This window comes from Rhinatrema bivittatum, chromosome 14 (genome assembly GCF_901001135.1).
Source record: "Rhinatrema bivittatum chromosome 14, aRhiBiv1.1, whole genome shotgun sequence".
Taxonomy (NCBI): domain Eukaryota; kingdom Metazoa; phylum Chordata; class Amphibia; order Gymnophiona; family Rhinatrematidae; genus Rhinatrema; species Rhinatrema bivittatum.
Window position 1 is genome coordinate 57,619,106 of NC_042628.1, and position 25,755 is coordinate 57,644,860.

At 45.7% G+C, this 25,755-nt stretch overlaps 1 protein-coding gene across 1 annotated transcript in view; it reads right to left on the reverse strand.

The window, feature by feature from the left end:
* Window positions 1–1,967: 1,967 nt before the first annotated feature.
* LOC115075626 (zinc finger protein 845-like) overlaps window positions 1,968–25,755 on the reverse strand; it is a 67,714-nt gene continuing 43,926 nt past the window's right edge. The window contains exons 2-4 of the mRNA XM_029576196.1: window positions 10,518–10,534; window positions 9,857–9,982; window positions 1,968–9,500 (exon numbers count right to left, since the gene is read on the reverse strand). Of these exons, the coding sequence (XP_029432056.1) occupies window positions 8,812–9,500; window positions 9,857–9,982; window positions 10,518–10,534 (832 nt within the window). The 3' untranslated portion in view covers window positions 1,968–8,811. The remainder of the gene's footprint in view (window positions 9,501–9,856; window positions 9,983–10,517; window positions 10,535–25,755) is intronic.

Consider the following 25,755-nt stretch of genomic DNA (forward strand, 5'->3'; position numbering starts at 1 on the left):
AACAGCCTGTGTGACATGGAAACATTCAAAAGACTGCAGCATATTGTCAGGTAATACAAACATCTTCATTGCCTGTACAGTCTAGAGATCTGAGGAGGCTTGATGTGTGCCGAGTTCTGTTGCGTTATTTGAAGGTGACAAATAGTTTCCATATGTTGGACCATCTCTTTGTGTTGTGGAGTGTCCCCAAAAAAGGGCATAAGGCATCTAGGGCTATGATTGCCTGCTGGTTGAAAGAGGCAATTGGTTCGGCATATCTGCTTCATGGCCGGCTGCTTTCGATCGGTCTTCGAGCACATTACACCTATTCGCAGGCCACCTCATGGGCAGAGTGTCAACAAATTTCACCACAAGAGATCTGTACGGCGGCTACATGGAAATCCTTGCACACCTGTGCTAGGCATTATTGATCAGATGTCCAGGCCCCAGGTCCTGGTGGGTTTGGTGAAGGTGTGATCCGAGCTTGTGATTTAACTACTCTGAACAATTTTGTATCATCTGCAAATTTGATTACCTCACTTGTCGTATTTCTTTCCAGATCATTTATAAATATATTGAAAAGTAAGGGTCCCAATACAGATCCTTGAGGCACTCCACTGCCCACTCCCTTCCACTGAGAAAACTGTCCAATTAATCCAACTCTCTGTTTCCTGTCTTTTAGCCAGTTTGTAATCCACAAAAGGACATCGCCACCTATTCCATGACTTTTTACTTTTCCTAGAAGCCTCTCATGAGGAACTTTGTCAAACGCCTTCTGAAAATCCATTTACACTACATCTACCGGTTCACCTTTATCCACATGTTTATTAACTCCTTCAAAAAAGTGAAGCAGATTTGTGAGGCAAGACTTGTCTTGGGTAAAGCCATGCTGACTTTGTTCCATTAAACCACATCTTTCTATATGTTCTGTGATTTTGATGTTTAGAACACTTTCCACTATTTTTCCTGGCACTGAAGTCAGGCTATCTGGTCTGTAGTTTCCCGGATCGCCCCTGGAGCCCTTTTTAAATATTGGGGTTACATTAGCTATCCTCCAGTCTTCAGGTACAATGGATGATGGTCTTCAGGTACAATGGATGATATTCTTCAGGTACAATGGCTTATGTGATACAATTATCAACTGGTTCACATCATACTTGCACTGATTACAAAGAATCTAAAATGATACCTCTTCCTAATGGAGTTCCTCAAGGATCTTCATTATCCTCTACACTTTTTAATATTTATTTACTCCCATTATGTAAACTCCTATCAGATCTTAAAATAACTTATTATAATTATGCAGATGATGTTCAAATTCTTCTCCCAATAAAATATTTTTATTACAAATACACTAAATCTTTGGAACTCTTATCTTATCTGTTCCATTCCCCTTATCATTTTGGTAGCCCTTCTCGATGGAGAAGGGCTACCAAAATGATAAGGGGAATGGAACAGCTCCCCTATGAGGAAAGACTAAAGAGGTTAGGACTTTTCAGCTTGGAGAAGAGACGACTGAGGGGGGATATGATAGAGGTGTTTAAAATCATGAGAGGTCTAGAACGGGTAGATGTAAATCGGTTATTTACTCTTTCGGATAGTAGAAAGACTAGGGGGCACTCCATGAAGTTAGCATGGGGCACATTTAAAACTAATCGGAGAAAGTTCTTTTTTACTCAACGCATAATTAAACTCTGGAATTTGTTACCAGAGGATGTGGTCAGTGCAGTTAGTATAGCTGTGTTTAAAAAAGGATTGGATAAGTTCTTGGAGGAGAAGTCCATTACCTGCTATTAAGTTCACTTAGAGAATAGCCACTGCCATTGGCAATGGTTACATGGAATAGACTTAGTTTTTGGGTACTTGCCAGGTTCTTATGGCCTGGATTGGCCACTGTTGGAAACAGGATGCTGGGCTTGATGGACCCTTGGTCTGACCCAGTATGGCATTTTCTTATGTTCTTATGTTCTTAATCCAACAACTATTAATACAATTGTCCCTCACACTCAATCATAATAAAACTGAAATACTCTATATTCATAACAAATCCTCACCCAAACTTGACCTCTATCTTAATAAGTAAAATTGTTTTGTTAGAGAAATAATTAACGTAAGAGACCTTGGAATTAATTTAGACTCTGAAATCTATTTTAAGCAGCACATTAACAACATTATAAAAGAAGGTTTTTACAAACTTCAAATTTTGAAAAGGATTAAACCCATCCTTCACGACCATGATTTTTGTATTGTTCTGCAAGCTCTACTATTTACCAAAAGAGACTATTGTAATGTAATACTCATTGGATTACCTGCTTCCACCATTACACCTCTCCAATTTCTACAAAATGTAGCTGCAAGGTTACTCAGTAACATCAAAAGATCAGATCACATTTCTCCAGTTCTCAAAGATCTTCACTGGTTGCCAATATTTTATAGAATACAATACAAGACTTTCTCTCTTATTCATAAAGCTTTGTACAATAACAAACTAACTGGATGGATACAATACTCATTTTTCAATCCCCAAGAAGAACTTTACGCTCCACAAACACTGGTCTCCTTGAAATTCCCTCCCCAAAAAGATTCTGTCTCATCTCAACAAGACAACATGTCTTCTCAATAGCCGGCCCACTACTATGGAATACCCTTCCAACTGATCTAAGACTTGAACCATCTTCACAATCTTTTAAAAAAGAACTAAAAACATGGCTTTTTCAAAAAGCATTTTCAACATGAAAAATCGATTTATTTTCCTATCTCAATTTAAGTATTTCTCACTCTCTCTTTTTCCTCTATCTTTTTTAATAATTCATTTTTCCTCATTATGTTGATTCTCTTCACCATTTTATTACAATGTAACATTTCAAACTTTTTATTATATGCACACCGACGTGATGACTTTTGTTGAATATCTGTATATAAAAAACAAATAAATAAATAAAATAAAAATATGGCTGTAAATACAGAGGTCTGTTTTTTAAAAGAAAACTAAATCCTTGTGTTTTTTCCACCTTTGCAACTTCCAGCACCCAGCACCCTGCTGTTAATTATCCTCTGCTCAGATTTCACTCTGCCAGGATAGGGGGCAGTTGATGTTATACCCATGACATCATAGGGGTTTAGCTTGGGGGTTTGAGTGATAGTGTACCCATAGACTACTCTGGTCTTGCATGTTTTGGTCGTGCCTGTGCAAAATACATTGCATGCAATTCACCACATTTTGTTTCTTTTAAAATGTACCCTAGCAGGTTTCTGTAGCGAATAAGCATCTTGATCTGTAAGCCAATCCATCACTTATTTTTTTTAAAAAGAAAATCAAATCCTTGTGTACAGAATGAGCCACAGTTTCCTGCCACCTCACAGCTTGTAACTTTTAAAAACAGAGGGGCTAGGAAAAAAGCATGCTTCCGGCTCTGTCATCATTAAAAAAGCATCAGGAATATTTCTGCTGATGTTATAGGGTTGCATTTTGGGGGGGATTTTGTATTGTACTTCTGGTGAGATCATCAAAAACAGCCAGAGTCCATTAATTCTGTCATTAAAAAAGTGACAGGGCCCTTTCTGATGACATTTTTGGGGGGTGGTGAGGGGGTGGACTTCCGGTGATGTCATACCAGTGACATCATAGAGGGGGGTTGTTTGGGGGGGGCATGGGAGGGGCCTCTCCATTCACTTCTATTGGGGAGAAGCATGGGCGGAGTTTGGGGTGGAGCTAGGGTCAGGGGCGGCAGGAGATGTGGCCAGGTCCGGGAGGGGTCATGGCTATGCTCCCATTCACTTCTATGGTGAATGGGCATGGCATGGGCGGGACTTAGACCTGAAGTGAACGCTGATTGGCTGCTGTCATCCTTATCTCATCTATCAATCAGTTTGACTGATCGTCTACCCATGGACTACTGTCCAGAAACCTGACCCTCCTTACTTGTTTAGGTAAAACATGGCCATCTGGTTGTCCGTGTGTACGATGATGTTCTTGCTCCGAACCTGGTTGACAAACGTGAGAAGGGAATTTCGAACCACTCACAGCTCTAGTAGGTTTATCTGCTGAGCGTGCTCCCCTGCCGTCCACAAGCCCTGCGTTTGTAGTTTATTAAGATGGGCTCCCCATCCCCTGTTGGAGGCATCTGTGTTGATATACTATTAACTTTGACCATATTCTCTGGCAACAAACTCCACAGCTTAATAATAAGTAGACTGAAAAATACATTTTAAAATGTTTTATACCGCTGCTAGTTGGCTTCATGAAATGTCATCTAGTCCTAGTACTTGATAGAGTAAATAAACTTTCTTTATTAGCCTGTTGTACCCCACTCATGTGTTAATAGCAGCACTACAGAGAATGGCACAAAAAATGATAAAGCTCTATCTCGGAGAAAGGCTAAACAGGTTAGGGCTTTTCAGCTCTGAGAAGAGACAGCTGAGAGGGGATATGATAGAATTTTACAAATCATTAGTGGGGTGGAACATGTTACTAGGGATCAAATAGCTCTAGAACTAGAAGATATTCCATGAAATTGTTAGCAGATTTAAAACACATTTAAGAAAGTATTTTTTGGTGAACAAATAATTAAGCTGTTTATTTGTGTGGAAGGATTTGATCAAGCTTAATAGCATAGTTAGGTTTGAAAAAGATTTCAACAAGTTTCTGGAGAGCAGGTCCATTGATAATTATTAGCCAGGTAGACTTCCTACCTCTTATATCTGGGAGTGAACAATGGAATATATCACTCCATTAGGATCTGCTGGGATTTCCAAATTATCCAGATTGGCTAGTGTCAAAGGTAAGCTGCTGGGTTGGATGGACCACTGATTTGACCCAGATTGGCCCTTCTTATGTTAATAATGCAAATACTGGGACTAATGGGGGAAACAAGATTCTCCACTTGTCTGAGACTGTTTCCATGGGATAGAAAGTCAAAAAGCAACATTAACAGGTTAACAAAGAAATTCTGCCACTTGAGAAACAGGTATCATAATATTATATAGCACAACTTATATATTCCAAACACCAAAGGGAGCAGGTATTATATCTTGGTGTAACGGACCTTATGTCACGTTACCAGTAGGCCCTGGTTGAGTTCTTATTCTAGATAATGCAGTAGTTAAGGGAGAGGATACCATTAAAATGCAGACCCTCCTTTTAAAGGTGCTGGATTGGCTGTCCCCTTAGGAGATTTTTTAAGCAGCTCTACAGAGAATCTGTGGGCAGTCCCTTTTGGTTTGCTTCAGGTTAAGGAGGCTGCAAGGAGCTAGTTTTTTTACTTTGGATTTTCAGGCCCAATCAGCGGAATCAGGCTCACCTGTCCTCTCCTTCCTGTCCTCTCTGTAGCTGGATAGGATTCCCCTCAGTTGTTTTCAGGTTTATCACCTTATATTTTGTAAGAGGCCTGGTGGGACCCCTGGATACTGCTTGGGAGGGAGAATGAGGAATCCTTTCCGTGGGAATCCCAGGCTAGGGAAGATCTGCTCTTCTGCATCACGTGCGGACAGAAGGTGGTGACCTGGTGCTAGGACTTTCCAGCGGCAATTTCAGTTATATGGGAAAAGACTTTGGTTTTGTGACCAGGTGGAAAAGTTTAGCTGCCCCGTTTTCCCCGAAAGGAACACCAAGAGCTGCTGTTCCTTGGAGGATCCCTCTCATCTGGGATCCGGAGGACAAGGAAAAGAATGAGAATACCTAATCAAACTGTAAGAACTTTTTTGACATCCTCAAGGATGCCCAGCCGGAGTCTTCACCCCTGGGGAGAGGGATTTTGAACTCTCTGTGCCAAGACTGTTTGCCCACCTCGGGTCTAGGGTTGGAGGTGTATACCTGCCACACTAAGGGGGTACCTTGTCTACCTGGGGTCTTCATTATTCCACACCCTGGAAGGTGGAGATCTTCTAGGTCCCTGCAAGGTAAACCTGCACAGATTGAGAGGAGAATCTGTCATCAAGTCACCATCCTGTGCTGCTAAGGATTATGTTGCTTGTGCCAATACTCACTTTCTTATCCTCAGTAAACTTTTGGTTTGGACACATACTGAGTATAGAGTGTTTGTTTGCTACATATAGCCCACAGTGGGAATCTAAAAGTGTGTACTCCACTACCAGGAATATAAAGAATTTCTAACCAACTTTAGGACTCAGAGCCCTGAGAGGAAGTCCTTTCCCCCACCTAATAAAGAAATCACGCCTTGGGGAAAAAGAGAGAATGCTCAAGCTAACCAGGATTCCAGCCCCAAAGAGCCAAGCTCACCTTCATTTATGGGCCCACTGGAGCGCAGCCTGCTCCCGGAGGTGAGATTACATTAATATATAGCATAACTCATGTATCGGGGATGTTTCATCCTTAATATAAAGTTACATGGTGTAATTGCAGTACCAGGGACAGTGAGGGGAGCAAGAGTTCTTGTGCTTAATATAAAGTTGTACATCATAACTTTTGTATCAGGAATAGTAAGGGAAGCAGGCATTTTTTTTCTTTAATATAAATCTCTGCAGTGTAACCCATATATCAGGATCAATGAAGGAGCAGATGTTTAAGGCTGATACCCAAGTTATATATAATATAACTTGGGTATCAGGAACATTGAGGGAAGCAGGCATATCCTTAATATAACATTATACAGCATAAATTGCGTATCAGGATGGAAGCCGCCTTTTTATCCATATTATAAAGTTACACAGTGTAACTCATGTACCAGGAACAGTGAGGTGAGCAGGCATTTTGTCTTTAATATACTTGTGTATCAAGGGCAGAGCTGCCAAGTTTTCCAATTCCAGGAGGGAGGCTATAGGCCAGCCCTGGAATTTTGACAACTCCATCCTCATGCATTATGGGACCTGCAGCACTGATTTCAATAGGTAGACCCAGGGACTACAACCACCACAATGCATTGGGATGTAAGTTCAAAACCAGGATTGGCCACAAAGTCTTCTGGATCTGGGTAACTTACCAGCTCTACAAGGGCAGTAAAGGGAGGAGGCATTCTATCTTTACACTGTATAACTTTATTTTAACTCATATTGCATATATCTGAAATAAAACCAAAACCAACCTAAGGAATACCACACATGGAACATACTACAAAACTTTTTATTCTTTCTTTCTGCTCCAAACTCTTTACTCAGACTGGAAACATTGAGCAAAGGGAGAGCAGATGCCGCTGAGCCCCAGAATGATTGCCAGCTTGTGCTATGGTAAGACCCAGTCGCTCTGTGTCACACAGATCTGAACAGGAATGCTGACCTATTCTTCAGTGACCCGGGTCTGACACAAAATGTTCCAAGGGTGTATGTTTTATGCAGCACCATGCAGGCCTGCTGAGAGGCTTTTGAGCATTGGCAATGGACATATTCATCACAGGATCCAGCATATGTACAGCAGTGCTGCAGGGGATCAGGGGGAACAGGACCACATTGGACCTTGATGTTCCATGCTTATGAATGAGGTAATGTTAGTCAAGCCACAGCAGGGATGAATCTCATTCTCCACCTGGGGCCTTTGTTAAAGATTGTTAAAGTGATCCCATAGTATGAGATTAAGTCTTGGCATTTGTTACAAAAGGCTTCTCATGGGGGGAGGGGGGGGGGGGGCATCACAATATCACAGCTTTAGGAGCAGAGTGACCCATCCCAGTACTTCACATGTTCTCTTGTCCTCACTGGAATATACTGTAGATTGCAAAGCACCATCAGGGTGCAGAGTACTATAGTGCAATGGTGGAGCAGATGAAGTGTGAAAGGTCTCTCTTTTCTTGAACGATTCCCCAGGACATGGAGGAATATTTTAAAAAAACAAGGTGAATCTAAACGAAGAGTAAGTGACTCACTGAAGATCAGAGAAAGGGCCCTTCAGCGAGTCACTTATCTTCCCACACTCATTCCTCATATCACTGCCCTCACAACCTACACTGGAGTCTCCCTCATTTCTCCCATCCCTGCCCTCACACACTACTGTGGAGTCTCACTCACTCCACCCATTCCTGCTCTCACACACTGCGATAGAGTCTCACTCACTCACTCTACCCATCCCTGCTCTCATACACTGTGATAGTCTCACTCACTCCACCCATCCCTGCCCTCACACACTACAGTGGAGTCTCACTCCTCCCATCCCTGCCCTCACACACTGCGATATGTCTCACTCACTCACTCCTCCCATCCCTGCCCTCACTACAGTGCAATCTCACTCATTCCTTACATCACTGCCCTCACACACTACACTGGAGTCTCACTCCCTCCCTCCCATCCCTGCCCTCACACACTGCAATAGTGTCTCACTCACTCCTCCCATCCCTGCCCTCACTCACTATAGTGTAATCTCATTCCTTACATCACTGCCTTCACACTCTACACTGGAGTCTTACTCAATTCTCCCATCCCTGCTCTCACACACTGCAATAGTGTCTCTCCTCCCATCCCTGCCCTCACTCACTACAGTGCAATCTCACTCATTCCTTACATCACTGCCCTCACACACTACACTGGAGTCTCTCTCACTTCTCTCATCACTGCCTCACACATTATAGTGGAGTTTCACTCCTCCCAGCCCTGCTCTCACACACTGTGATAGTCCCACTTCCCATCCCTGCCCTCACACGCTACAATAGATTCTTACTCACTCCTCCCATCCCTGCACTCACTCACTACAGTGCAATCTCACTCATTCCTCATGTCGGTGCCTTCACACACTGCGACAGAATGTGATGGAGTCTCATTTATTCCTCACATTCCTGCAGTAGAGTCTCTTTCATTTGCCAGGTACATCAGCACTCCTCCTCAGAGTGCTCTCCTGCACCCTATGTAGTGATTATCCTCTCTCAGTGAGCCCCCAGTTCTTCTTGGCTTTCAAAGCCCTTCCCCTTCCCCTCCAAGGTTCTCCGCTCTGTGGCTTCGCTGATGCAGCTGAAGGTTTCTGAGCTGGCGGAAGCTCTTTCCACATTCGTTGCATGGGAAGGGCGCCCCACCTGCTGCTACCACCGTGTGGATCTGCCGGTGGGCAGCCAACTTGGAGGGGTAGCAAAAACTTTTCTCACACTGGCTGCACATGTAGGGCCTCTCACCTGTGTGGGTCTGGCGGTGGGCAGCCAGCTTGGAGGGGTAGCAGAAGCTCTTGGGGCACTCAGTGCATTTGTAGGGCCGCTCTTTGGTATGGATCCAGTGATGGGCCGCTAGCTTGGAACGGTGACTGAAGCCCTTCTGGCACTGGCTGCATGTGTAGGGCCTCTCACCCGTGTGAGTCTGGCGGTGGGCGGCCAGCTTGGAGGGGTAGCTGAAGCTCTTGGGGCACTCACTGCATTTGTAGGGCCTCTCCGAGGAGTGTGTCCAGCGGTGAGTGGCTAGCTTGGAGGGGTAGAGGAACCTCTTTTCACAGTCTGCACACTTGTAGGGCCGTTCCTTTGCAGGGTCTGTTCTTCGGCGCCTGGCGGGGGCCCTCCAGCTCCTGAGACAACCAGAGACAGCTGGCACACGGCGCTGCCCATCCTCAGCCTCCTTGGCCTGGCATGAGCCGCCATTTTCTTTGTGTGAGCGATCTCCTGAAATATTCAATTTAAAAATTTTATGTCACTTCACTGTCATAACACTGATACAGGAGTGTAGTATTCTGATAGGCTGAGGCATTCTCAGATAGGAAATTCTTCCTGTCCTCTGCAGATCTAAAAAGCTAAGGAGCTCACAATGTTTTACTATTTATGATAAGATACTGCCTTCTAGGGCTGAGTACTTTCCATCCTTTTAATCACTAATCTATCTCTTCCCTCAGCTTAATGCTTCCTCCTGGATCTGGAAAAAGCCTATGTTTTCAAGAGCTGGAAGTTCTTTAGGGGCATGGTAAATGGGTGAATGGTTAAAACACGAGTTTATTCTTTTTCCCACTCAGCTCCTCACTCACCCATAGGGCTGCTTGTTTCACATGTGTGCCTGGGCCGCTGTTTGCTCATTGTCTCATGCGTGTCCCTGGGCTGCTGGTCCCCAACTTTCACCATCAGTGGCATGCCTGGCTGGGGGATCTCAGAATCTGCTGGCTCAGAAAAGACAATTATAAAAGATGAAGCATGTTTATATTTGCAGACATACACAGGGCGATACAAGAGGGCAGTCTCATTAGATATCAGCTTTAATCTCACAGCTCTTAAGTGACTGGAAGAGATTTTGGTAATGCCCTAGCTATTTTTCTACTTGCAGTCCAGGCATATCTGTCTCCTCTCTACAATCCTCCTCTCTCTAGCTGTATGCTGTCACTCTTTTGCCTTTTTTCTGGCTTTAGATCTGTGTGTGACTATTTCTCTGCAGTCTCTCACTTTAGAATGGGTTTCTTGCCCTTGCAGTCTCTTTTCTCTCCTTTAGATGTTTTGCCTCTCAGCAGTCTCTTCCCATCTCGCTGTCGTTTTCTCAGCAGTCACTTTGTTATGTCTACCCAGGGGTGTCTGATACACTCCCGCACAGATCTGCAATAATTCACAGGGTGACAGAGGGAGCTGCCCGCATCCCTTCCTTCTTCCTCAGACACAATGGCAGGAAGGAGCCGGGGATGCACGGCCAGAGCAGCTCACCTGCGCTCCCATCGCCACTTCAGCCCCGACGGGTCCCTCCTCCCACACGCAGAGAGGCTGCCAGGCCGTGGCCATCGAGTGCCGGTCTCTCTGCAGGCCGACCTGACTCGTCGCCGGCTCAGGACAAGAATTGCGATCGCCCGGGCCCCTACTTCGGCCGTGCCTGCGTCTGCGTCCCCCTCCAGCAGCAGCCGCCGCAGCCTCGCTCCAATGGCAAAAGCCGCTGCTGGGGGCTGCGGACGCTTCTCGGGCTATGGCGGCTGCACGGACTCAAACCAGAGCGGCAGGAGAAAGGGAGGGGACGAGCCTTAGCAGTCCCTTCTGCGATCCACTAGCCCGACTCTTCCTAGCATGCTCTCTCCCACGAGACCTCTGGTTCTTTGGTTTTCTGACATATGGTTACAGGCTTACATTTTCAGCAGTGCACAAAGACTAACTGCAGAGGGATTAGGGCAGTGTAGCCAGCTGCACTCCGCCTGGATCCCCTACTGAGATCCACCCCTCCGCTCCTGCCTCTCATATTTTTCACTTTATAGCCTACAAAACATAGTTATCATCTTCCACAAATGTGTACAATCACAAAACCAAATGCATTAAACAAAACAAATTTTGCTGTGATATTTCCTGTTGTATCTCCTTGTTTATCTTACAACGTAGATCTTTTTCTTTTTTAACACTGCTGTAAATAAACATTCTTTCAGTTTTAGATCACTGAATAGCTAAAGACAGAAGGTTGATTGTTACATCTTTTCCAGCCATATCTTCTCCCTGTACTCCTCAGGAGGCAGAGCCATCTTCCTGCATAGATTGCACAAGCTTTGCACCTCCAGCACCTTTATCAGAGCTGGCGCAAATGCTCTAAGCAAAAAGTGCAGTTTTGCACTCTCCTTCCCCCACAGTTGCACCCTCCCTATACACAGTTAAAAATTATGCATTTATAATAATATATTTTACATGAAAAAGGACATCAAAGTACCATATTCTCACGTAAAAAATATAAATTATAACATATATTATATCTATATGCACTGCTATGGTGGCAACCAGAAAATCCTGCAAAAAAAAAAAAAGACACATGAGCTTGGTTTCCAATAAACAGAATTGCAATTATAATATAGTAAACCTCCCAGACCAAAACAGTAGTAAGTGCCAGTACTCAAAACACTTAACCACCCTACCTATGAAAATGCAACACTGCAAATATTACAGCCAGCCCTAATACATCAATACACTTCCTATTAGGAAAACAGAACAAGCCAGGGTGCTATTGATCCCTACATACAGGCCGATTCAGTAAAGTCCGCGGGAGAGTGGGCGAACACCCACTCGCCTGTGCGCGCGATGCAGTATTTAAACTAGGTCCAGCGGTAGAAACGGGCAAAAGGAGGCGCTAGGGATACTAGCGCATCCCTAGCGCCTCCTTTTGGCCCGGAGCGGCGGCTGTCAGCGGGTTTGACAGCCGACGCTCAATTTTGCCGGCGTTGGTTCTCGAGCCCGCTGACAGCTACGGGCTCGGAAACCGGACACAGGCAAAATTGAGCGTCCGGTTTTCGACCCGACAGCCGCCGGCCGACTTCAAATTTTTTAAACTTTTTTTTACCCTTCGGGACCTCCGCCTTAATATCGCCATGATATTAAGTCAGCGGGTGCACAGAAAAACAGTTTTTACTGCTTTTCTGTGCACTTTCCCGGTGCCCGAAGAATTTCTGAAAGTAAAATGTGCGGCTTGGCTGCACATTTTACTTTCTGAATCGCACGGGCATACCTAATAGGGCCATCAACATGCATTTGCATGTTGAGGGCACTATTAGGTTCGGTGGGCTGGACGCGCGTTTTCCTCCCCTTACTGAATAAGGGGTAAGGGAAAACGTGTGTCCACATAGCAGAATACCTCATCTTGGTCATTCAAGCAGAACACAGACAGACCCTCACCAAACACAGAATAAAGAAATCATAAAGTATAAACAGAATCGTGCAGCAAAAACTGAACTGGAAAACACAACAAGCCAGACTCTGTATCCAATGTAAAAAAAAAACAAAAAACAAAACATTATTATTCCTTATAAAATATCAAACAATAAAATCAAGAAATATAAATCATCAATAGTTGTAAAACCATATTTATAAAAAGAATAAATATTTCAAAACAGCTGATGAAAAGAACAACATACAAATTTTCTAAACATCAACAGGCAAATTAAAAAAGAAGCATGGGAGAACGGGCGCTCCGTGTTGAGCGCCCGCTCTCCCAAAGTATGCCCATCCACCTCTCCTGGGTGCACGAACCTGAATTTAAATGAGGGGTCATGCTAAAAAGGAGGCGCTAGGGAAGATAGCGCGTCCCTAGTGCCTCCTTATTTGTGGCAACCCAGGAGAGGTGGTTGTCAGCGGATTCAGGAAACTGACGCTCAATTAGGGTTAGGGTTAGAAAGCAGAGAAAGGGTTAGGGTTTTCCGAACCCGCTGACAGCCATAGGTTAGGAAAACAGATGCCAGTAAAATTGAGCGTCCATTCTCCTAACCTGATCTGTTGGCACTTTATTTTTTATTTATTTGTTTGTTTGTTTATTTATTATTAACATTTTTTGTTCCTCTGACTTAATATCACTAGGATAATTAAGTCAGAGGGTGAACAGAAAAGCATTTTTTTCTGCTTTTCTGTACACTTTTTCGGCTGCACATTTTACTTTCAGTATTCCAGGTGAATAACTAATTGCAATTGCATGTGATGAGTGCTATTAGTTTCCGGAGGGAGGGTTGGCCACGCATTTTCTACACACTAAACCCCTTATAAAATAAGGGGTAGTGGACGCTCGGCCGAGCACACCTTACAGTATCGGCCAGCAATAAAGCATTTCAAAAGAACAGATATGTCAAACACCAGCTAATAAGTACAGTGGGCCCTTGGGTTACGAACTTAATTGGTTCCAGAGGGCTGGTTGTAACCGAAGTTGGTTGTAAGTCAAGACTATTTTTTCCATAGGAAACAATGGGAAAACCAATAATGTGTTCTGAACCTTCAAAAAGCACCCTTTGCCTAAACATTTCTATCATAAAAAATGGTTGTATAAGGTCGTTAATTACTAGGGATGTGAATTGGGCTTCGGACGATGTTTTCAGAAATCAGGGGCTCCCCCAAAACGATAGGAAAACCCCACGATATTGATCGTGGGGATTCTCTTATCGTTTTGGGGGAGGGCGGGAAAAACGGCACACAAAAATAACCCCTAAACCCACCCAGACCCTTTAAAACTAATACCTTAGCTTCTCCCACCCTCCCAAAAAAACTTTTTACAGGTACCTGGTGGTCCAGAGGGGATCCCTGGAGCGACCTCCCGCTCCCGGGCCGTCGGCTGCCACTAATCAAAATGGCGCCGATGGCCCTTACCATGTGACAGGGTATCCGTGCCATTGGCCGGACCCTGTCACATGGTAGGAGCACTGGATGGCCGGCGCCATCTTGTGCTCTTACCATGTAACAGGGGCTGACCAATGGCACTGGTAGCCCCTGTGACATAGTAAGGGCAAAGGCTATCGGTGCCATTTTGAATATTGGTAGCCGACAGTCCGAGTGCAGGAGGTTGCTCCCGGACCCCCGCTGGACTTTTGGCAAGTCTTGTGGGGGTCAGGAGTGTCCCCGAAGACTTGCCAAAAGCCCCTGGTGGTCCAGCGGGGGTCCAGGAGCGATCTCCTGCACTCGGACCGTCGGCTACCAGTATTCAAAATGGCACCGATAGCCTTTGCCCTTACTATGTCACAGGGGCTACCAGTGCCATTGGTCAGCCCCTGTCACATGGTAAGAGCACAAGATGGCGCGGGCCATCCAGTGCTCCTACCATGGTAAGGGCAAAGGGCCATCGGCGCCATTTTGATTAGTGGCAGCCGACGGCCCGGGAGCGGGAGATTGCTCCAGGGACCCCCACTGGACCACCAGGTACCTGTAAAAAGTTTTTTTTGGGGGGGGGGGGGTCGGGAGGGGGGGAAGCAATGGTATTAGTTTTAAAGGGTCAGGGTGGGTTTTTTGTTTATCGGCTCAGGCGCAGCCGATAAACAAAACCGCGATCGGGCCCGATGAAAAAAAAACCACATGTGAATCGGAACCGGAATCTGAACCGATTCCGGTTCCGATTCACATCTCTATTAATTACCAGAAACACCAATACTTCCCTAGTGCACTCACCAAAAGGTTATAAGATGTGCTTAGCCTACCAGAAACAACAATTCAAGTTTATTTTTCTATTTATTTATTTAAAAGTTGACATCTTTGGTTTGGAGGAAGGGGAAGCAAACAGCATCGGGGGATGAAATGGAAGGTGGTTATTGTTCAGAAGGAGAGTCCCATTCCATAAGAACGTCTGGAATCTGGCTCTCTGGTATCCTTTCTTTCCTTGGGGGAGTCTGTAGCTCACTAAGACCTGCTTCTGGCTCACTTGGTCTCAACCTTTTCGCAATTAAAAATTGATCTAAGGTTGTCTGTTTCTGTCTTTTTTTCAACACTGTTCTGTAGAATGACATGACATTATCATTAATCAAGTGAATGCAATGATTGGCTTTTCCTCTGTCTGGGTGGGTCTTATCTACAAATGTTTGTAGCTCTGTCCATACAAGCAATAGGCTTTCTACTTAATCTATCACTGTTGATCATTGCTTGGTAATTTGAGTGACACCTCTAGCCACACTAACTTCCTTGTACAAATCTTTTCTTTGTAAGATTGTGGAAATGGTGGATTTTGACATGCTGTATATGAGGGCAAGATCGGTCACTCGAACGCCACTCTCAAATTTCTACACAATTTCCTTCTTCTTTTCAATAGTTATTGATTTCTTTATCTTTGGGGCCATTTTAACACTTCTTTGGTGTTCTGCAGGGAGAAGAAATAAAAGAAAAAAGAAATCTAGAAAGGTGAACAGTATAACCAAAAACAACACCAACCCCAGACACTTTTCCCCCTTCCTCCCAATGTTTATAAGAACATCTATGGCCTCCAGAAACAGTTCTGTACCTTGCCAGCTGAGTGCTGTCCCCCACTGTTCACCGATGCTGCCCCAGATGCTGCTGTTTGCATTTCCGTGCTGGGTCTGCCCACGTGCAACACTAGCCATCCAATCTCTGTTTAAATCCCGCCTTCCAAGACCAAAAAAAATGCAATAGGCAGCAACGGGCCAATTACAACCAATCCGGATTAAAAAAAAAACTGCACGCACGTGGCACACAGGTCATAACCCGAAATCTGGTCGTAACTCGAAACCAAAAATTGTGTGCGTAACTCAAAATTTGTTCGCAACCCGAAACCTTGAATGTTGGTCGTAACCCGATTTGATCGTAACCTGAGCCGTTCGTAACCCAAGGGCCCACTGTAAAACTAATGATAAAAATCCCCTGCTCCACATAACCGGATTTCCAGATGTCCCGAGATTGTCATAGATTGGGGGGAGGGGAGACAGGAAGGGGGGGGGGGGTTGCTCACAAACTTTCCTCTCTCTCTTATATATACAAGCACACTCACTCACTCGGACAGACATGCTTTTACTTATTCACAAATGCTCACTCACGCTAATACACAGTACATATCCATATCCTCTCTCACTCATACACACATGCTCTCACTCACTCACTCAAACCTTTCCCCCTCCTCACAGGACTCTTCCTCGCTTTCTTCAGGCTCAGGGGCTGACAGTGCTCTGCCTCCTGCTCCTGAGGACCCATGACCGATATTACTTCTCCTGCTTCTCCTCTCCACATGGCCCCGCTGTTCTTCTTCCTATTCTTGAGCGCCATGTGGGCACAAGGCTATTAACCACATCTTCTTTCTTCTGACCCAAGGCTGCACTGCTCCTCCACCTGAGTGCCATGCAGGCCTGGGTGAATGCTGCTGCTTCTCCTCCTGTATGCCATGGGCCTTAGCTGATGCTATTTCTTCATGTGGCTAGGGGCACGCTGCTCCTCTTACTGCTTTTGACAGCAGTGGCAAGGTCTCTCCTTATTCCTGTCTGTGTGGGCCACACCACACCAATTCCGGGCCTCATAGGCAGGAAAAAGGAGAGGCTATACTGCTGCTGCCCCCAGAGCTGTAGCACTCTAAGCAGCTACCTAGTCCACCTAGTGCTTCCACCGGCCCTAATCTTCATCCATGCAGGAAAGCCATGTGTGAAGGAGTGTCCCTAGAACTCCTCTTTAACCTGTGCAGGACCAGGCATCTAGCTTGGTCCAACATAAAAGCCAGAGAGAGAAACAGCACTGTGAGCAGGAATAAGGGGGAGGGTCCAGCTGGGAACAGAGAGGCCTCTCATCTCCAGAAGGCAATTCCTGACACATTTCTGTCCTAAAGTGAAGCAGGTGTGTTATAGTGCTGGAGGTGAGCAGTTTACTGTTGTGAACACTGGTTGTGTTGTAAATAAAGAGGAATCCGTAAGGAAGAAAGCTGAAATCAATGTGGCATATGTCTCCAGTCTAGAAAGCTTACTCAGCTATCCCACAAATGCTGTCAGTTCGGGGATTTCTGCACTACACGACTGTAAAGGCAGAAATCCAAGCCTTCAAAGGAGGAAAAGAGACGAGAGAAGAAAAGTCTGTTGAGTGATTCCTGCCCAAAGAAGCAGTTTGGGTGCAAAAGCAGTGTTGCTAAGCTTCACAGAGCACTGAGAAGATTAAAAGTGTGGCTCAGGGAGACCATAGAAGCCAAACAGCTGAAAAAAATTGTAATACAGAGAACTGTGTCCTGGGGCCTGAAGGTAAAAGTAGTTTTAAAAGCATTATTCCAGGTAAGGAGTAGGGTTGCCAGCTGGCTCCAGATTTTCATGATAGGTTGATCCAGTCCTGGTTTTAATCCCATTGCATGCTGGGATTTATTCTGATTTCCCTATTGCATTCCATAAGAAAAGCAAGACTATAAGTACCTGCAGCAGGTGAGTAAAAGCAGGACTGGATCAACCTGTCCTGAAAATCTGGAGCCAGTTGGCTCCACCTGACTAGACAGGGTTTGTAAAGTGAATCAGTTCTGGACAAGCAGGGTTTTCCCCCCGTTTTTCTCTCACAGGAAAAAAAAAAAGGAAGTTTATTGATGTGTGTGTTTGAACAGGGCATAGCCCTTGAAGAAAAATTCTGCTGCCAGAATGCTTGCTTTAAGCAGTGAGCAGCCGTGTACTTTTCTGTGGATGCAGTTCCTTCCTCTCGAGAGCAGGAGTGGAGGGAGAGCCAAAGGTTGCTTAAACACTTGAAAAGATAATGCAGCCAGAAAAGCCAGCCAAGATAGTGGAGCTGGAGAATCCACTCTCAGGAATCCAGGCCAAGTAGAGAAGTGAATGGCTACAGCTGGTGGCTGAGATACAAGGGATTGCAGCAGAGATGGCTCAAGAGGAGAGTGAGCTGAGGCAACTCACCAGAAAGAATACTAAGTTAAAGAAGAGAACTGCTAAAACTGCCAGCCTGCCAGAGGTAAGGCTAGAGAGGGACAAATGTTCAGAGGAAGATGATGATAGCAAATGTGCTGGGGCCAGTGCTACAGGAAAATCTGGAGAAGGGCCAGAATGGCAAAAACAGGCACAGCTGAATACAAGAAAAAAGAATGAAAGCCAGGTGAATGAACCTGCAGTAGCAAGGGAGCACATGGTGGAGCTTTACAGACTGGTCTGAGGAAGGCAGATGGAGGCGTTGTAGAGTGGCCAGAGAGAGGTACTACAGATAGAGATAGCACAGAGAACTCCAAAGATACCATGAGAAAAGTTGGAAGAGGTGGTGCCTTTCACAAAGACAGATGAAGAAATACAAGTTATAGAGCAAGGGGGGAAAACCACAACTGGAGCACCCAACAGGAGACAAGAGTCATTGCAGAAGGGGATCCAGAAACAAGGTGCCTCGTGATGGAAAATTGCAGTTCAAAGCTGCAGATGGACTCATATAAAGGACTATGGGTGGCCACTGGGCACACAGAGCAATGGGACGTTGTGGTCAGTGGGAATTGGCTAAGGGTAACCTTAGTAAGAGGGGGAATGAAGCAATGTGAATGATACTGCTGGAAGTGAGCAGTTTGTGTGTTGTGAACGCTGTATGAATAAAGTGTAACTAGCAACTGTACCCGTTCTACGCCCAGGCGGTGAGCTTTTTATTGGCACATCTGCTCTTGTTTTCAGCCGAATTTCCCTAGCAATTCACTGTAAGAGTGTCCCTTCCACATACACACACCCTCATACAGGCTCCCTCACTCTCTGGCACACACACACACACATCCCCTCATAAAGGCCCCCTCTCTGAAACCCCCAGTCAAGCATCCCGCGCACTCCCCCTCTTACCAACCAAGCTGTCTCTCGCACTCCCCCACACCCCCTTTCCTCTCTCACACACACATTCTCTCTCACCGGCATCCCCCTCCCCTCACATAGGCTCCCTCTCTCTGAAACCCACACTCAAGCATCCCCCCATCCACCCTCTCTTACCTCCCATGCTCTCTCTCACACCCTCCCCACCCCCTCTCCCCAACCATGCTCTCTGTCACCCCCCCCCCCCCTCACATACACATTCTCTCTCACCGGCATCCCCCCTCCCCCATGCTGTCTCTCACACCCTCCCCACCCCCTGCTCACCAACCATGCTGTCACCCCCCCTCTCTCACACACACATTCTCTCTCACCGGCATCCCCCCATGCTCTCTCTCACACCTTCCCCACACCCCTCTGACCAACCATGCTGTCATACCCCCTCTCTCACACACACACCTCCCCTCATATAGGCTCCGTCTCTGAAACCCGTACTCAAGCATCCACCCACCCTCTCTTACCTCCCATGTTCTCTCACACCCTCCCCACCCACCTCACCAACCATGCTGTCACCCCTCTCTCTCACATACACATTCTCTCTCACCGGCATCCCCCCCCCCCCCACATGCTCTCTCACACCCTCCTGCTCTCTCTCACCCTTCCTGACACACATTCTCTGTCACCAGCATGGCGCGGGTCCACCCACCCTCTCTTACCTCCCATGCTCTCTCACACTCTCCCCACCCCCCTCTTACCAACCATGCGCTCTGTCACCCCCCCCCTCTCTCACACACACATTGTCTCTCACCGGCATCCCCCCCATGCTCTCACACTCTCCTGCTGTCTCTCACCCTCCCTGACACACATTCTCTCTCACCGGCATCCCCCTCCCCTCATATAGGCTCCCTCTCTCTGAAACCCACACTCAAGCATCCCCCCACCCACCCTCTCTTACCTCCCATGTTCTCTCTCACACCATCCCCACCCACCTTTCACCAACCATGCTCTCTGTCACCCCCCCTCTCTCACATACACATTCTCTCTCACCGGCATCCCCCCATGCTCTCCCTCACAGCCTCCCCCCCCCTCACACACACATTGTCTGTCACTGGCATCCCCCCCATGCTCTGTTTCACACCCTCCCCGACAAACATTATCTCTCACCGGCAAGCCGCGGGACCCGCGCTGTTCACTGCGAAGTTGAAGGCCCGGCGCACTGTTCGCGACACATGGGGGCCTTCCATTTTCGGTGTGATCAGAAAATAGCAGCGTAGATCAGAAAATAGCAGCGGAGACCCCAGCATGCCGCGGAGCACGTCCTGTGGCACACGCTCCATTCGTGGCGAAGATGAAGGCCCGGGCGCGCCGATCCTGGCACACGGAGGCCTTCTCTTTTCGCTGCAAATGGTGCGCCAGGCCTTCCTTCTCGCCGCGAATGGAGCGTGTGCCACGGGATGCACTCCGTTCGCTGAAAGCCAGGGTCTCCTCTGCTATATTCTGCCTCTCCCGTGATGGCCGCTGTCCTTCCTACCTGGGCCGTGTTTGAGCCGCCTGCGCCATCTATCGGCGGGCTGGGAAACTCAATGCCACTCAAAATTAGACTGCAGAGAAGCTTTAAACTTTTCAAAGTAAGTCTAAAAACCTGGCTTTTTAAACAGGCTTTTTATAAGGAGAACGAAGAAAAAATATGAGCGCATAAGTAAGCACCAAGCAATCATTTTTTAAAATGTTTCTTTCCTATCTCCTAATACATATTAGAGTGTTAAATTTATATAGGAACCGTAAAGAAGTTTTTTCAACCAACATATAAGCAAAATCAACACATAGTTTTTATATTATAAAAAACATGTTACCGTTCACTAATGGCACATCTATAATATGTAATCTATACCAATCAACTTTTAATACTCTTTGTGCCTTTTTGTAAACCGTTGTGATGGTGAATTAACTTAACGACAGTATAGAAAAGATTTAAAATAAATAAATATTATAGCACCATCTATCGGCGGGCTGCGGAACATCAGCGATCACTGACGGACACACTCCAAGCCCGATATATTATGGATCTTTAAGAAAGAAGGTTGGAGTCAGTGTGGCAAATGTCTCCAGCCTGGAACATTTACTTGGCTATCCCATACCGTGCTTCAGTCTCTTCTCCCTCTGCTGCTCTCAATGGTCTACAGCAGTTTATCAGAAGCATCTTGTCCGCAAGGCTTCTTGCTTCCTTTCCTCCAGAAAGACACTTCTCCTGCTGTTACCTTTTCTGTCTTTCTTTTTCGCCAGAAGAGCTGCCAGTCTAGTCTTAAGTCCTCCTCATTAATGAGAGCATCTGAGCTCTACTGGATAAGCCAACAAGGGCACCCTCTACTACCCCTCCCCTCGTAATCAGGAACTCCCCTACAGCCTAAGGACTCAGTACGAAGTCTGGAAGTTCACCAGACCTTGGTGTGACCCAGCATGGCACTTCTTATGTTCTTATGACATGGACACATGGATAAACATGTTTACCTGCATAAAAACATCATCTGAAAATTGCCCTCTGTGAATGTGGGTAAAGGGTATATGTTTTTACCATGCCAAAAGGGGGCAGCGATGGAGGCGGGCAGAGTAAAATTTGCATGGAGATTTCTTTTTGAAATCCTCGCAAGAACTTTACCTGCAAGCCCCGCAGGATGTAGGAAAGCTATCCCCAACTTGGTTAAAAATAAAAAAAAAGAGAAGAAAAAATAAAAATATATAATACTAACTTGCAAAAACTGCCAGGCATTGCTGAGATCCCTGAGGTGGTGCACTATTTACCATCCTCCATTGAGAGAACTGACCTATTAGTCTTATTCCCTGTTTCCTTCTTTTAACCAGTTCACAATCCACAACAGTGGCATCGCCACAGGTTGGCTCAGGGTCATACAATCAGATCTGCCTGACACCAGAAAAGGCAGTGGCTAAAGGGGTCCGGTGGTGCCTGAAGATGCCCCGTGTGTGTGTGTGTGAGTGCATATAAAGCCTTATGTGTCTGTGTATGGTAGATTTGGCAACTGGGATTCAATGCCAAGTAGTGCAGGCATGCATCTGGAATGCAGTAATCCAAGAACCTTATGTGGTGAGGGGTGAAAGACTGGTGTGCACAGACCAAGAATGATCATGGGGTATTAGTGTTTAGTGATCTGAAGATGGCATAGCAATGTGACAAGGTGATAGCCAAAGCCAGAATGCTGGGCTGCAGAGAGAGGAATAAGAGAAAGGTGGTGATGATGCCCTTGTACAAATCCTTGGTGAGGCCTCGCCTGAAGATTTGTGTTCAGTTCTGGAGCCCGTATCTCAAAAGGAGGCAGATAGAGGCAGGCCACAGAAGGACAACCAAAATGGTGTGAAGGCTGTAGTGGAAGACTTATGTGGAGAGGTTGAAGGACCTAAATATGTATATCCTGGAAGAGAGGAGGTGCAGGGGAGAAATGATACAGGCCTTCAGATACCTGAAAGGTTTTAATGATGCACGAACTTCGAACTTTTTCCATTGGAAATAAAACAAACTGAAATTCTAGAGGGGACAACTCAGTACCAATGTCAGGAAATATATCTTCATAAAGAGGGTGTTGAATGTCTGGAATGCCCTTCCAGAGGAGGTGGTGAAGATGAAAACAGTCAAAGCATTCAAAGGAGCGTGGGATAAATACCTTGGAGCTCTACAGGCTAAAGGACAGAAATGAAGAAAAGGGTGCAGGGGGGGGGTAACTTGCTGGTGCGGCAGTTACTATCCTTAGCAGAAGGTATGAGGATTAGTACCCTTAACTAATAAGCCTTGATACTTTTAATGCAACTGCATCATTACTCCCTGCTTAAATGGCAGGGAGGAAAAAGGGAATTGGATTCAGAAAACAACCGAGGGTCCCGATTTATAGGGGCTGGGCTATTGATATGCAGACATAACAGAAAAAGCATAGGTCAGCTTCTATGGCCTAGTCCTAAAAGAAATGAAGAAAACGTGCTGGGGGTAACTTGCTGGTGTAGCGGTTACTATCCCTTAGCAGAAGGCATGATTACTACCCTTAACCAATAACCTTGATGCTTTTAATGCAAGAGTAACATTGCTCCCCACTTTGATGGCAGGGGGAAAAGGGGAATTGGATTCAGACAATAACCAAGGCCCCGTCTTCTACGGTCTGGGGTACTGATACTCAGGCATAAGGGAAAAAGCAGAAAGACTGCTTCGACGGCTAAGTCCATAAGCAACACATGTAAAGCAGCACGTCTGAATTTTGAAGAAAGCTCATCACCCAGTAATAGGGATGTGAATCGTGTGTCCGATCGTCTTAACGATCGAAATTGTCTGGCAGGAGAAGAAAATTGTGTTTGGCACGATTTTTTAGTTAAAAAATCGGTTTTTCCAATTAGTGCGCACTAACGGGAGTTAGTGCGCACTAACAAAAAATGATACAATTTGACACTTTTCAGGGCAGTTAAGGTCAGTTTAGGAATGAATATGTATTCCTATGGCTGCCCTCTTATTTATTCATGTTACCAAGGTTCCCACTGACAATATATGGGGGATGGGAAATGGAAACAGTTGGTAGCTTGACAAAAAAAGTTATGTGATCAGTCAATGTGACTAGAACTTGTGCCCTATCCCTGATACCGGGAGTGTTGTGATATTCCTGCATGCAGTGCCCTATCCCTGATACCAGGGGTGTTGTGATCTTCCTGCATGCAGTACCCTAACCCTGATACCGGGAGTGTTGTGATCTTCCTGCATGCAGTGCCCTATCCCTGATACCAGGGGTGTTGTGTTCTTCCTGCAACACAACACCCCTGGTATCAGGGATAGGGCACTGCGTGCAGGAAGATCACAACACTCCCGGTATCAGGGTTAGGGCACTGTGTGCAGGAAGATCACAACATTCCCAGTATCAGGGATATGGCACTGAGTGCAGGAAGATCACAACATTCCCAGTATCAGGGATATGGCACTGAGTGCAGGAAGATCACAACACCCCTGGTATCAGGGATAGGGCACTGCGTGCAGGAAGATCACAACACTCCCGGTATCAGGGATAGGCACAAGTTCTAGTCACATTGACTAATCACATTACTTTTTTCGTCAAGCTACCAACCATTTCCATTTCCCATCCCCCCAACCATCACCTCAGTGGGAACCTTGATAACATCATTAAATAAGAGGGCAGCCAGCCAATAGGAATACATATTCATTCCTAACTGACCTGAAAAGTGTCAATTTGTATCATTTTCTGTTAGTGCGCACTAACTTCCGTTAGTGTGCACTAACCCAATTAACGATTTTTTAACGATAAATCGTTAGAATTCCTATTGTATCGTGTTCTTTAACGATTTATGACAATTTAAAAATTATCGGACGATAATTTTAATCGTTGAAAAACGATTCACATCCCTACCCAGTACAAAAAAAAAATGTTGCTAGCAGCAATTTTTATGGGTTATCATAAAGCTAGGGATAACTGCACGGAGTGGCAGTTACTACCCTTAAGAGAAACATGGGGGAAGCCTGCACAGAGTGACAATTGCTACCTAGGAGAGCTTGCTGGGCAGACTGGATGGACCATTTGGATTTTTTTCCTGTCATTATTACTGTTACTACATATATATGCATAAGCAGGAGCCTATGTGTGTGTATATGTGTTTGTGTGTTTGTGTGTGTTGGGGGGGGAGAGAAGCCTTTGTGCATGTTATCTATGTACCTACATGTATGTCACTGTGTGTGTGTGTGTGGTGTGGTGTGGTGTGTGTGTGTGGTGTGGTGTGTGTGTGTGTGTGTGTGCCTGAGAGACAGGGCTTTCCAGACGAGCATATTAGTGAAAAGTACCTGGCACTGCTGGGTTGTCTGGTTCACAACAGATGTACATTTTCAAAACATACAAAAGTGAAAAAAAAAAATCTATTCTTTTAATACATTAACAAATTAAGAGACGAGCCCGAGTGCGTGTGAAGGGGTGCCTAAGAAACAGGGCATTGCAGCTAGAGCATATTGTCTTTGCATAGAGCAACTTCCAGTTTAGGGTGCCACCTGGTGACCACAGATAGAAACAACACTGTGACAACACAAACCTTATATATATATATATATATATATATATATATAGACAGTGATAAAAGTACAATTTGAAAGGATAACAAGGCCAACTCCTAGGTTCTGATGCTGTTCCATGCTGTTTCTGGCCAAATCATGTTTCTGGCCTGGATGCAAAATACAACATTTTACTGCTATAGCTGCTGTTTCTCTTCTTTTCCTCTTTTCTTCCTGCTTACTATCAGTTTTTGGAAATGTGCATTTTGTATATTGTTGAGATTACTTACCTGATAATCTCCTTTTCCTTAGTGTAGACAGATGGACTCAGAACGAATGGGTATAGTATCCACGTGCTAGCAGTTGGAGACGGATCTGACGTCAGCATGGGGTATATATACCCCCACAGGAAGCGTAGCAACTTAGTAATCTTCCTTGCAAAAGCTGTTATGGATGTGTGTACTGACGCTCAGTGAAAAGTGAAACAGGATTCCCCTGACCGATTGATAGTACCTGGAGACCGCCAGCATTCCCAACCGGAAGGCGTTGACACCTGGTAGAGTGTACGCTCTTATGGAAACCGATGACATGGCTTACCTTGAATCGGTGAAACCCATGTACACAGGCAGCTGGGCGGGATGCTGAGTCCATCTGTCTACACTAAGGAAAAGGAGATAATCAGGTAAGTAATCTCAACATTTCCTGGCGTGTAGCCAGATGGACTCAGAACGAATGGGATGTACAAAAGCTTTACTCCCAGCCTGGGTGGGAGGCTGCCTGAGGACCATGTAGGACCGCCCTCGCAAATGCTGAGTCCTCCCTGGCCTGGACATCCAGACGGTAGAATCTGGAGAAGGTATGGAGGGAGGACCATGTCGCCGCTTTACATATTTCTGCAGGCGACAGCATCCTGGATTCCGCCCAGGATACCGCTTGTGCTCTGGTAGAA